Here is a 14466-nt window from a genome sequence, read left to right as displayed (position 1 = left end):
CTTGAGTGTGTGCTCTGGACAAGACATTTTACTACACTTGTTAGATTAGCAAGCTGCATTCCTCCCAAGGACTATATTTTCTTCCGCAACAATATGTTTCCAGAGATGCAAACATATGACTCTAGAAGTAGTCTTTCGGTGACCTCGGGTCCCCCTACATGAGCAGCCATCCCTCTTTCTCCTTGTGGGGTGATACTGCCTTTTCTTGGTAAAGCAATATCCCATTTTACTTAAAGCTAATAACCCATAGTTCATTTCCCTTCTGCAGATATGCAAATTTCATGCCATTGTCACTCTGGACAATTCTCAATAAATTGAGCTTGGCTTCCTTGCTAATATTACTCTAGAATGAAAATATAAGAAGCTAGTTAAAAGAAAAAAATTTATGCAATAGTACAAGATGAATTAAAAGAAGAGACCTTTTCACCAATGGCTTTATAAAGAACTACTAATGTTTGTCTTCACAGATAAATATTCTTAGAAACATATAGGTAGGCAGGCAGCTAGGTAGGCAGAAACCCTAACTAATTCTTGCAAAGAAATGATGTTTGGGTAAAGTAACCTTGATTGCACTATCCTTAGACATATAGCCACTAAACAGAAGCCATTCCAGAAACATAATTTCTCCACCATTTAAAAAGTCAATTTTTTTTATTTCTATAAGAACAAAAAGACAGAAAGTTGTAATATCAAGTGCAAAAATTATAATGATCTTTTCCTCAATGAAATTAACACTACTATTTCATGACAACCAACAGCACTTGAACCAAGCTGAGAAAATAATTATGTCTCCCATGAATGAATCGTGGGGCCCTAAATTAGGCGTGTGGCTGAGTTTTGAAAAACCCCATCATTTCAAAGAAACAAAAGCACCTCCAGGTCACCTAGTCTAGCCAATTATCTGACATTCTTAATTGCAGTGAAATAGTCCAGTACTTTTTCAAAGAGAAATTGAATTTTGGAACACCATTTAACAGTGTTTTTTTATTGCCCAAGGTGTATCCTCTGCAAATTTAGTAATAAAATAAGTCTTTGCTGTTATCTGTGGCCTTCACATTATATTTTAATCCTTGCTTGAATATGAGACTTTGTTATATATACCGATATAGCAGTTAGGATAGATTCCGCTGTATATAGCAGAAAATCCAGATTAAAAGTGTCTAAGTCAGATAGTTTATTTCTCTCTCAAGTAAAAGAGGTCCAGAAGCTATACATGGCAGATGTGGAGGCTCGACAATAATCTAAGACCCAGGCTCCATCCATCCTTCTGCTCCACCATCCTTGTATGTGGCTTTCAACCTCAAGTGCACCTCATGGTCCAAGATGGAAGCTGCTAGAGCTCCAGCCATCACATCTGCATTCCTGTTTTGTCTTCTTTTTAAGGAGACTTCTTTTTAGATCCTCCCAGTATAACTGCCCAAAACTGTTACATGGCTACACCTAGTTTCAAGGAAGTTTGAAAATGTAGTTTGTTAAACTGGATGATTTACTGTCCCAAAAATTTAGGTGTTATATCTTTAGGAAATGAAAAGGGAATAGATACTAGATAGGCAACGTGCAGTGCCTCCACAAAAGAAAAAGACCACTTGTGTATAACTGGTCGATGTTGATGGGGAACACAACGTGGAGACAGATGAGATCAAAGAATTGTTGCAGTAGACAGATAAAAAGTGATGGACAGAAAGTGAGATGCTTCATTTCAGGAGCCTTGGAATGGTGCGGTTATTGCTACTGGAGAAGTCTAGGGTCTGACTGCAGGAGTGGGTGGAGAAGGTAAGCTGGAGGAAAGAGTAGCTGGCAGTAACTAGGTTAGGACGGCGAAGAATCAAACGTTGCAAGGCCCACCCATGTAAAGTTACCAAGGATAGTGGCAGGAGTAACGGTGGAAAGAAAAATGCTGCACTGGGTTCTGATGTCTTCAGGAACTCAGGAAGGAAGTCATTAGATGTGGAGGTATTGGCTTGTGCTTCAGAATGAGGAAAAAAATGGCCCAGATGTAGTGAGGGTGGGGGGATAGAATATGCGGCATTTGGAGAGACAAGAAGCTGACAATTTCAAAGTCCACAGGAGAAAGGGGACCTTTGGGAAACAGCCAAGTTTCAGTTGGAACAAAAAGGCAAAGGGAACATTCAGAGAAGAGGTTAGGGACCTAGTTGATTTATTGACATCTGGGATGGGAGATTGAGTCAGGTCAGGGATTTTCAGAGCCACGTTAAAATGAAGGTCTGAATGCTGATGGATGATGACCCAGAGAGGCTGTGCTGAAGTAGACAAGCGTGTAGCATGGAATGAGAGCAATCTAACAATGTATTAGAAGTTCTTGCCTGGGATTGGCCCAACAGACAGTTTGCATTGATAAAATAGGGTCTGTCTTTCCAAAACAAAGGAGCTTAAACACTCATTTATATAATAAAAATATTGCATGCCTATAGAGGTAGGTAAAAAGCAAACACTACATAAGACAATAAAGGTTACTTTTTCTTTTACCCCCGATTCCTTTCATTCCTTAGAGTTAACCACTTTTATCGGTTTTTTAACATATTCTCTTTTTTTCTATACCGTGTTCTATTCCTGGCTTTTGTTTATTAGTATGTCTTGGAGATATTTCTGTATCAGCACTTTCAGAAATTCCTCCTTCCTTTTAGCAGCTGCATAGTATTCTACTGTGTGGTTCCTCCATGGTGGGTTCAATCAGTCCCCTGTTGATGAACATTTATGATATTTCCATTTTTATTTATTCATCTAATTAATGCAACAGTGCTAGATGAGCATCTTCTTTGCCCACATAATAAACTCTACTGAGCAAGTGATACATATCATAAGTTCCTAGAAATAGAAATACCAGGTCAATAGATACACACATTTGAAATTTTGAAAGACATTGCCAAATTGCCCTCCAAAGGAATTGTACCATTGTACACTTCCACTAACGGGAAGTGAGAGAGCCTTGCACAAATTTACATAAGTTCTCTGACCAGAGATTCAAACAGACTTCGTTACAAAGCAGATAAGCGTTTGTAACATAACTGCCTTCTAATTTACTTGCTTTAGAAACCTGAATTTTTACCAAAGTTGATTTAAAGTGAGGGTACGGTTAGGATCAAAGTCTGTCCTCTCATAGATGACAAGGCTGTTCCTCCTTCACAGACTATCCAGTTTCCAACGCAGCATGTGCCCTTCTTTCCTCCAGACCATTCCCCACAGAAAGTCTGAGCAATGCACTGCAAGCTAACCTGCTGCCTTCCAATTACCAAAGTGGAGCCCCGTTGTGCACAGACACCATTTCCAGTACCATGTTGTGTTTCATTCATTCCAGGTTTATGGTTTAACTCATTCAGTCCAACTTTCCATAACCAGAGTTCTTTTCTGGGCTCTTGGGAACAGATGCTCTTTGTAAGGCTGGGCCTTATCCAAAAAACACATGTATTTAACTCACTAGTTATTAACCGCATCACTTTTTTGAGATGTATTCTTAAAAGTATCTCCCTGGGGCTGGATTTGAGGAAGACAGCAGCCTGGTGAACATGAATAACCAGATTATCCAGCTTGAAACCAGCATCAAATCTGTCGGAAAAGACCAAGCCAGCTGTGTGTGTAAATCCACGGTCTTCCTGAAAACCAGGACCAAGGAAGTCTTCTAATTAGAATACATCCAGCTTTTCAAACTTCACTGCATCTTATTTTCATGGTATAAATTGTCAGCAGTAAAAGCAGAAAGATTGGACCTGACAAGTAAAGGCAGATTTGCCACATTGCCTATGGAGAAGGTGTTAAGTGGTGGCAGAAGGCAAACTGTGGATGCTTCTTTTGATCTATTTCTGACATCCCTAGAGCTGAAAATGTTAAGTTGCCCTCATTAGTCATACTTGAATACTGTTATTATATATTAATAATATAATTTCCCAGCCCCATGAAGCTTTTTCTTTAATTAAAAAAAAAAAAAAAAAAGCTGGGATCTGTTTTACCAGAAGGCTGGCATGTTCAAATAAGCATGGTTAAGTTTCTTTTCTGATTAAATCTGAAATGAACTGAATCATCTCATTTTAGTCATAGGCCACAAAACCTCCAGTCATTTAGTCAAGAACTCTCAACATGTGTTCACACTTCTGTTGCAAACCCATGTTTTAAGTGAGATAGGCAGACATCAGTTGGCAATATAAAGTTGAGGATTCAAGAAAATAGAAACTGAGAATACGTGACAATTCACAGACATGTGAAATTCAGGTGGCAGGAGATGTTGTATGTACATGAAACAGTGGCTGCTACTGAGTAAATGTTTGCCATATCTAAAACCTTTCACTTTGCAACACGATAAACAATTGGATAATATATAGATTCATCATAAGAAAACTGTTTTTTTAAGTTTCGTTTTTTTACATGGAAGCCAGAGTAACCATGCAACACATATTTATTGAGCACGTATTATTTGCCAGGCTCTGTGAACAAATCAAAACTCTGCCCCAATGAATAGATTAATATTACAACTCATCTGCGGAGAGATATACCCCAGAAATGGGCCTTGGCAAACTGACTCAGAAGAGATCTTTCCACCCAGTAGGTGGTAATGGGGTTTGATGTCGGCAAATCTTGGGATCTGAATCCTTCCTTAATAAAGTGATTCTTTTCTCATTTCCCTCATAGACATCCACAGGGTGCAAGGGATGGGAACAGGAGGAAGACAGTCATTGAAACCTTTTATCTGGCAGCCCCTACCTGGCTCAGAACTCCTGAGCTGAGATCAAACAGACCCCTTTGAGAATTTCTGTGTGTGGGCCATTTGTATCTGTGTATATGAGAGAGAATTGTTCAGAAAATTAAGTTCCTAAAATAACAAAGCAGATGACCTAAAATGATAAAGAACGTTAGCTCTCAAGCAGTGTCAGCCTCAGCTAAGGTCAGTACGTTTGCCCTTTTGCTGAAGCAGCGTATGCTACCACCTGATACCTGCTGCAAGTTTCTGGGTTTGTAAAATTCCAATTTTGCCTGACCTTGATTAAATTATGGGTTTTTGGGTTTTTTTTTTAATGGTCTCAAAAAGGACAGACATTAACTGTAAACACTATTAGACTTTGGAAACTCAATCACAGCGTTAACCAAAAAAGGCATTCTAGCGAGCTTCCTGCAGCTGCTTCTGACCCTTCTTTCTCTTCCCTCAATGGGAAAGTGAACTCTGAATTGATTTTCATATAGCAAACACTCCAGCACCTCAAACATACACAGACATACACACCCATTTCCTTCTTTGTTGTTTGTGTTAATGTTGGTACGTTCATAAACCCTTGCTGAGGACGGGCCTAAGAAGTAAGCACTGAGGGGATAGACAGAGGAAAAACAGCATCCCTGCCCATGAGGGGCCCACAGGCTGGTTGGGGAGAGGGTCCGTACACGGCCTCTGAGGCTCCATGATTACTGCTATGATAGGATAGGCAGCAGGGCCCTATGATAGAGCAACATGCCAAGGTGCCTTGCCCATCCAGGAAAAGGGCTGAGGGAAAGCTTATTGAAAGATAAGATGCCTAAAGCAGAGTTTTAAAAAGAAATAAAGACAAGCAGATAGGCGTGGAGCATCCCAAGCCCTGTGAAGGATAAGCGGAGGGGTGCCAGCAATGCAACTAAAAGCTGGGAAACCAATGAGAGGTTGTAACCAACATCCAGGCTGGAAAGGTTGTATCTAAAGTGTTCAAAGTTAGAGTCAAAAGGGACTTGGCAACTAATTGGATGAGGGTGAGAGATGACCGGAAAATGCTGGGTGAGTGGAAATCACCAAAGGAAAATACAAGCCGAAGAGCCAATTCCTCAGAAGGAAGATGACGTGGGGTTTGAAGCATGCTGAGTTTGACCATCAGAGGGACTTCCAAGTGTAGATGCTCAGTAGCCCATTAGATAAGAGGACCTGGGCCAGAGATCTGAATCTGGGGACCATTGACATGCAGGTAGTGATCCACTGGGTCCTTTGAGAGAATGTGAGGAATGAGGAGGAGCAAGGAGGAGCCCTGAGGAACAGTGACATTGACTGTGCACTCTGGGGAGTCCTTGAATATCAAAGAGGATTTCGAATAGAAGGGTGAGGAATGTCAGATGCCCCTGAGACGTCCAATCACATGGAGGCAAATAGTGGCTGAGAGTAGTTTCAGTGCAGTTGTGCTGACAAACGCCAGGTGTAGAGTTTGGGAGTGAGGAGTGGACTCCCAGGAGGCGGAGGCACCCACATAGACTATCTTTGCCTAAGGGTGACTGTGAAGGATCGCGAGGCTGCGCTGGAAGGCAGCCTGCAGTCAAGGGGAAGCTGAGGGAGATGACCACAATTCTATGCCGAGGGGAAAGGGAAGGATTGAAGCCTGAAGATGATGGATTAGGCAAAGTCTCTGGGGAGGAAAGAAATTGGAAGGAAGGACAAAATATTGATCTTAAAGGTGTCAACTTTTGAAAAACATTGGAAATCTTCCTAAATATTTATGAAAGCACTCTGATATTTCCAATATAAAGTGACCCTGCTGGGCAAGATCATAGAACCAATTAAACCAAGTCACATGTTGACAGCTCTGTTCTTTACACACAACTCCAACGGTTATTAGGGAAAATTATTTTTTAAATTCTTAATAAGGAAATCTGGCTTCTTCATTTCATTGTATGATGTGTTTGGCCGCCACTTGAGATAACGATTATGTACATAGTCTCATTAATTACAGGAACTAGTCCTTTAATTATGTCTATAAATACAACTACAATTAAATTACGTTAATCATTTTTATTATGTGGCACATTCACAAAGCATTTACTAAAGGCAGTTCACAAAACACTTCATTACAATACTACTTTAATTTCCATGAATATCACTGTAGTCTTATAATAAATGTCTTTACATGATGCTTCACAAAAATTAGAAAAAATAATTTAGAGGTTATACTTCAAAAATAGATTTAAGAATAAATGAACTCCATGGTCTTGGAGTTTTTTGTTTAAGAGGAAATTATTATTTTTAATGTCTAGCTTTTAAGAATAAAAATAAGACAAGATTCTATTAGGTGAATCTTCTGCCCTATGAGGGCAGTTTATAGAATGGAAAAGGAGTTTATTCCTTCAAACTGCTAGGTAGTGTCTTGACTTATGGAACCTTCACTGTTTTCTGAGTTTCCACACCCTCCTGAGAGGGGCCCCACCATCAGAGCATGAATCTTAAGTCCTTGTTTCTTGTCTGTCTCTGGCTCTAAGCTGTTAACTCTACAAGGGGATGCCCTGGATCTACCTTATTCACCAAACACTGCTTGGTACGTAACACATATTGGTTAATATATGCAGATTGGAAGATTATTTGTAATTTGTACTGACTTGAAAAGAAAGCTCAGACTTCCCAGTGGAGCTTCACTGCAATTCAGTGAGTGCCTGAGATGTGCCAAGCATTATTCTAAGACACTTCTTGAGGGAATCAAAGATGCCGGAGATCTCCTCCCAGAGAAGCCTGCCCTCTAGTGGGGAAATCAGACATGTGGGCAGCAAACAAGGGCTGTGATGGGGACACAAAGAAAGTGCCACGGGAAGGAAGGGTGTGGGTATGGATAAAGAGAGCTTCAGGTCCAGCCTTCAGTTAGGCCTTAACCAATGATGAGCATCTTAATAAGGAAGGAGGAGCCAAAGCCCAGCTCTCCCAGCTCCGCTCCCTGCTGTGCTTGCTCACTGCCGATCCTCTGCTAAAACAAAAGCCCCTTTCAGCCCTCACATTGTAGGTCCTGAAGAGATGCGGGGCGGGGGTGACTGATGTGCCCCGCGGTCTCCCACCTCTGGAATAGGAACGCCTAGCCCACTCCATTTTCTCCTATTTACCTACAGAAAGTTCCTGGAATCATGTGGACTCTCAGCCCCACTGGGCCATGGGCTTGGGTAGGCCTCTAAGGATTTACTTGTTGGTTGTCATTAACCAACAAGAAGCATGTTAAATAGTTATAATCTCGTCTGGAAACCACAAACACAAGGATTTATTGAGCCCTGCAGGGTGCTGGGGATATGGCCGTAAACAAAACTTAGGGAGGATGGAAATCCCTACCCTCCTGGAGCTTGGCTAGTGATGGAAAGCAACAAATAATCAAAAGTAATAGTGATATAGTATATTAGATAGTGATAAATTCTTTAGAGACAATAAACTAGGGATAGGAAGTGCTGAGAGAAAAGCTGCAAATTTAAATAAGCTTCTCAGAGAAGCCTCAAAGAGAGGGTGACATTTGAACAAATACTTAAAGGAGTTGAGAGTGAGCCCAGTGAATCTCTGGAGGAAGAGCATTCCAGGTAGAGGGACCAGCAAATGTCATGGCTCTGAGGCAGGATAGTGCACAGTGTTTTCCAGAAACAGCAAGGAGTCCAGCACGGCAGGAGCAGGGTGAGCTGGGTGAGGGAAAGGATATGAGGCAGAGTGGTCTAGATGAGCCTCGCTGGATAGAATCTTACTGATCACTGTGAAGACAGTGGCTTTCTCTTTGACCTGGGGAGTCACCGCAGGGTTTTGCACAGAGAAATGAGTGGTGTGATCTGATTGACTGACCACTAAGGATGCCAGGATGAGATCAGCCTGGGGAATAGCCAGGTAAAGGTGGGAGGGGAGACTAGTTAGGAGACTAGCAGAATTGTTTCTACCAGGCCTAAAACTGGGTGGGGCTGGGTAGGGGGGGTGAGATTCAGAAATATTTTTGAAGTAAAGACAGCAGATTGCCTATAGAGTGTGAAAGAAAGAAGTTCAGGATGATTCCAAGGTTAGTGTCTGCTTGTTGCCACATCATGTCTGTTGTGTGGCTTCTCAGATTGATGACGGAAGGTCTGCCTGACTAGAGTCCATGCTTCCAGGGGGGAAAAAAGGCAAGGAATAAACAGAAGGAAAGTTCAGGTGCACTTTTGCTTTTAAAGCTACCTGCCAAACTTTCAACTACAAAGACAGAGACAGGAAAGCCAGAACTGAAAACAAAAATAGGTTCAAATATGCAATTTTCAAGTTTCCCCTTCTGCTTCATTTTTTTTTCTCTTCTACCAAACCAAGGTCTGTTCCCAGAGGGGTGTGTGGGCGCCCCCTCTGCATCTATGCACCCATGCATCCCTTTCGTCCCATCTTGGCTGTGTTGCTGATGCTCAGATTGTTCTGTGTCAGCCCGGAGCGAATCTGATTGCCAACCCAAGGCTTCCTTATCACAGCCCTGGTGGAAAAGATGTAAAGGAATTTCTAGGGGTCGTTTTAATTAGCATCAGGACAGAAGGAAAATTCCTTTCCTTTGAGTGAACAGACCCTCCAAAGGTTATTTTGCGAGGCAGCTTGGGGTTTCTGTTCTACATCGGAGTGATTGAGTCAAGGATTTGGATCCCTAGTTGTTTCTCCAAATTCATTCTTATTCACATTAGGCCCTTATGCTTTGATCTTTTCCTCCCCAACCTTCCTACCACCCCTTCAACACACACTGTCCTGAGGACGTTCAGCTGGCATTCTTTGGCAAATCGTAGACCAAAGTAAACTATATTAAAATTGTGCACTAGGTTTTGACATAGGTGCCTCACAATTTAAACAGAATTTGCTATTTTGAGATTTTAAGTATACAAATATCAATAAAAATACAACTTAAGTTTTACACTGAAACAAAATATATTCTTTAAGGTACCTTAAAACATGAAAAGTACTAAAAAATGTCCTGATTCTTAACCCCCAGGCACAAAGCTACCATGTTTCGTAGACCTCTCCCTCAGTGTTAGCACCAACAATTATGCCAACGTGGAATTGGCGCCTAATCCCTTTACCACCTAGGTCTCCTGCCCCTGACACAGCTAAGCATCAATTCAGTTTTGAATATCAATCTTTTTGTTTTCAGTAATTGATAGGAAAAATATCCTGTCATTCACTTTCATAATAATAATCCTTTCTGAGTAAATCCCTGAGCACTTACAGTATCGGCGCCCGTCTAAACCCCTGATGTGCAGTAATGCGCTGAGCCTTCCAACAACTGCATGAGATGGGTGTTCTCTTGATTCCCCATTTCAAAATTCAGAGCCTAAGACACAGAGGAGTTAAAACTATGGAAGTTAGAAATCAGGAAATTCTCCTGAGCCGACTCAAGTCCATTGTGCGGCTGCAGTAGCTCCCTGCCTGTACTCTGCCTTCCCCAGGGAATGGGAAAATGCTGATCATCAGTATGCCTTTTTAAGATTGCAAAGGTATCAGTGTTTAAAACACAAAAGGGCAGCTCCATTACCTTGACCTTCTCAATCTCGGGAAGATATAAAGTGATCCTTTTCCTAATCAGTTTTGGAACTGACTTTGGAGGACTCGTTGAAACCTGAACCCCAATCCAACAAGGCCCCCAGGATGCTTAAACTATCAGATGAGGATGTGGCTAATTCCCCAATCCTGCAAGTGTGGATTGAGAAAAGGGAAGATGTCGACAGTTCTCCTAAAGCAACTCAAGACCGCATCACCCTTGCCCCTGAGCTTCTTGTTAGTTTATTTTTCCCTTTCCTCTTACTTACAGATTTCTTTCAATGCCAGGCATTGTAACAAGCCCCTTACACATATTTTCTCCCTTAAACTGTGCACTTGACTCATGAGCCAATGCCATTAGACTCCCTATTTAATGGTAAAACTGGAGCTTAGAGATATTCAGGAATGTACCAAAACTCACCCAGCAGAACAAGTAAGAGAGGCAGGGCTTAAACTCAAATCTACCTTCCTCTAAGTCACATCCATTTAGTCACAATAGTGTGCTGTCCCTGCCACACACACCCCTGCTTGGTGTCCTCCCCAGCTTGTGGCTTCAGGCTGAACGGGTCCTGAGGTGACATGCCTTCTTACCCCGGGGGTCACTCTGAGAATCACAGGTTCTGTGATGGCTTCTGCCCCACAGACCTCATGCTCACTCTCGTCCTATTAGCCTCTGTCTCACAGCTTCTCTCAGAATGCGCTCTGTGCGATGCCAGGGCCTGTTGGTCTGGGCCGCGCAGCCTTGCTGTGTCAGGCTCTGCCCCACCACCCTCAAGGAGCACACCTGTGTGCTCAGTTCTGAAGGCAGGCCTTCAACTGCTGCTTTTCTAAAAACTAATCTTTTTCTTCTGTTGTGGTGATTTTTTGGCGGTGACATTGGCTTATAAAATTATATAGAAACTAATCTTTAAGTGAAAATCCTTTTAGGCTGTGGAACAGCCATTGTCAGCACTCAGGATGTGGAATGGTAATCAGGTCAAGCTAACTGGGGCAAAGGTTGAATTAAAGCAGTTGAGGAAGGAGGAGGAGGAGGAGCTTTGCCTCCTGGCAGGCCCCTAGGGTAAAGCCCAGAGAGAACAAATAAGGCTGATCCCTTTCATCTTTCTAGTTAGCTTAGAAAATGAGGTGCTGCTGCAGTGGGAAAAGTGGCAACACCGTCTAAAAAACCCTCGATGACCTGTTAAAATGTTGAGAACCTACAAAATGCACTTCTACAATCATTTCCTACCCTTTCCTCACAGCCCTTTTTTAGAGAATTCGATGAAACCAGCCCACCCGTGACAGTGACCATCACTGCGATATTTCCTGGCAGAGATGGCTGACCACTTCCACACTTTTGGGTCTCTTTTATAATCATTTCTCTCTGATATACATCTAAGCTATCAGAAGGTTCTTGTAACTACAAGCAATATGCAAGTAACTAGCTTCTGTCAAATGTTTTCTCTGCCATGATTCATCACTTCGGGGCATTACCTGGATTGGGTTATTTCAGGTTTAATTTCCACAGGCTTATTTGTTTCCTCTGTTGAATGCTTTCTTGCTTTTTTGTTTTATATATAATTTTAAAATAGCAATGATTAATCATTGTTATTTCATCGTGCTGCTGAATGACCTCGACTTCCAAGAATGACCCTGAGACCACAGAGCGGTTTTATTCATAGAACCCTCATCTCCTAAAAAGTTTCGGAACTTTCTTTTTTTCTCTTCTGGGCTTTCCAGTAGATGATTTGAGTTTTCTTCTACAGGAAGTGCCCCTCTTCAGGCTTACATCAGGAAAGCATCTTGCATTCATGCTTCCTGGGCAACTGCCAGACAATCACAGCCCCCGGCCTACCTCCTCCTTCCTTGAATTCCTTCTTTTTCTCTCCTTTTTCTTTCCTTTCTTGTTCCCTTTTACCTACTCTTTTTCCTAGACCCCAGACTTTCTTTTGCTTCCCTTTTTCCTCCCAGAGTTTCTCTTGGAGATTAAGTAGAAACAGCTAAATTCAGAATACTTTCAGCACAGGGGACCTGATGCCGACCTTCAACTCCCTTCGCAGATGGGCGTCGTGCCCCTGACCTCATCCTTCCTCCCTGCTCATGAAGCCCAAGCCACGCGGAATGCTGTCCTTCCCACCTCCTTTGAGAGTGTGCCCTCATTACATCCCAGAGACTGCCTTTGTGGTAGCAAAGCATCTGGATTATGACTAGTGGAGCTTGTGAGCAGAAAGGACTCTGTCCTGTGTCACGGTCACCCTTTGCAGTGACTTATCTCACTCTCCTTTACAGCTTCAGTCACTCCCAACCAGTCACACAAGTCACCACAATGACCACACCCTGTGATTTCCACCCGTGGTTGGGGAGAAGGGGGATGGATGCCAACCTGCCATGCTTCATCCTAGGAGAGACTCTCCAAGAGAAACATTTTGGGTTTGCTTTGCTTTGCTTTTGGTCTAACTAGAAAAGTAGAATGAGATCTCATGTTAATACAGTGCTAGAAAGCCCAACAACCAGCAAACATCTAGTAGGGAAACTGGAGGGGTTGTGGTATTTTCAGGGATACATCATATCCGAATCTAGCCAATAATCAGTCAGTTTAAAATGAGGCTCCTTTCTACCTTGAATGTTCTGGGAAAGGGGAATGGAGGGAATCAAGGATTAAAGAAGAAAGAAAAATGTATTATGGTTCATTAAAGTCTCCACTTTGGCATGCTTTTTTTCTCTGCTTGTCGCATGCACTCACCCATTAATTAATGTCAATAATGGGAAAGAAATGAAGCGTTATACTTGTGGTACAGCTGTTTTAAATGATTACTTTGAGAATGGTATTTTTCCAGTACCTTTCTCTAAGCATCACGGACATTACTCGCCATGCTCAGTTGATCATTCTTTGTCCCAAATCCCTAAATGGAATCAGTTGTCTCCCTGATGCTTTAACTGAGCTGACTCAGGTAATTTGGAAAGCTCTGATGCATGCTCCTGACTTGTTTAGATACTGCAATGTTAATTACGATAAATATTTGAAAACCAAAGTCAAATCAAAGGGTCCCTGGGCCTGGCTTTCCCTTGTCAAAAGCCAGTTCTGAGATAAGCATTTAATTTCAGAGCCATGGCTATGCCTCCAGAGCAGCTCTGTTTCTTTGGACTTGTTTTGGATCTCAGCTGTAGTAGGAGTTTTAGTGGTCACTGTTGCTTTCATTTATTTTGTAAGCTGTTGGGAGGGAGGGAAGAGGCCCAGGTCAAACTTTTCGTCTGTGGTCTGACAGCTTGAGATTCTCAAACAGAGAAGCGAACTGAAGAATCCACAAAGGTAAGAAAGAATCCTTCATGCAGGGCACAGGGCGTTTGGATTGGACAGAAAGGAGTGGTCACTGCTCTAATGCAACGTAACTACAGAAGCCACGGGCCTGCTGCACCATTGCCACGGGCCTCTATTTTCCTCCTCATCCTGTTTCCTTCCCACCACTTTCTCTTGCTTCAGGGAGGTTCAGAGAAAAGGCTTCAATCCTCCACAAGATTGCCAAGAAGAAATGCCAGGTGGATGAGAACGAAAGGCAGAACGGGGCTGCCAATCACGTGGGTGAGTCCAGGGAGACTTGGTCCAGCGCCTTTCCTGGAGTGTGTGGAGGGGAGCGGAGAGCAGGACCCAGTCTGGGCGCCCCAGACTCGGTGCAGACAGAATCCTGCTGCTTAGCCCTTTCCCAAGTGTCAGGTATCTGCTTCCCCTGGTGGGTACAGGCCATGGATCGACGCTGTGTGTCACCTGCGCTGGGGGAACTTCAAGAAGAGTAAAATGATTCTATGAGGAACCTGAAATAAAACCACTCATAAACCAAACATCTCTCTTGAACGCTAGAAAATCACTTTACTCTAGGGATTCCACGTAAAGAGGACACATACACCCCCATCATTTACTGTTTAACAAAAGGTGAAATTCTTGCCTGGTAACCAAATTTTATACCTATGACATTACATACAGCACACCCACTGATTTACCAGCTGGTTCACTTAGTGACTCCTAAATGGAGTGGCAGGATCCCTGCCAGATGACACAGCCTGCCCTTTCTCGAGAATTCAGCGATACTAGCCCAGGTCTTTTCTGGCTGACTTTTTGTGAGCTCCTGTGTGACTAGATCAGATATTCAGACATCTTTCTTTAACTTGGAACATTACGTTCCTCCTCTCCTGTCTGTAACTATAATAAAGCTCTCTGATTCTAAATGCAAACTAAATTTAACCCAATCTGGATCTAGGCTATAAAC

At 42.5% G+C, this 14466-nt stretch overlaps 1 protein-coding gene across 4 annotated transcripts in view; it reads left to right on the top strand.

Moving 5' to 3' along the window:
* Nucleotides 1-14466, top strand: part of SLC24A2 (solute carrier family 24 member 2) — a 236597-nt gene that overhangs the window by 173819 nt on the left and 48312 nt on the right. For all 4 annotated transcript variants that reach the window (XM_054583207.1, XM_054583204.1, XM_054583205.1 and 1 more), the window contains one exon: nucleotides 13686-13784. In XM_054583207.1, the coding sequence (XP_054439182.1) occupies nucleotides 13686-13784 (99 nt within the window). The remainder of the gene's footprint in view (nucleotides 1-13685; nucleotides 13785-14466) is intronic.

The sequence above is a fragment of the Pteronotus mesoamericanus genome, unplaced genomic scaffold (genome assembly GCF_021234165.1).
Source record: "Pteronotus mesoamericanus isolate MK-2021 breed Mesoamerican mustached bat unplaced genomic scaffold, CSHL_Meso_final contig_73, whole genome shotgun sequence".
Classification (NCBI taxonomy): Eukaryota; Metazoa; Chordata; class Mammalia; order Chiroptera; family Mormoopidae; genus Pteronotus; species Pteronotus mesoamericanus.
This window is presented reverse-complemented; position numbering and strand designations above follow the sequence as displayed.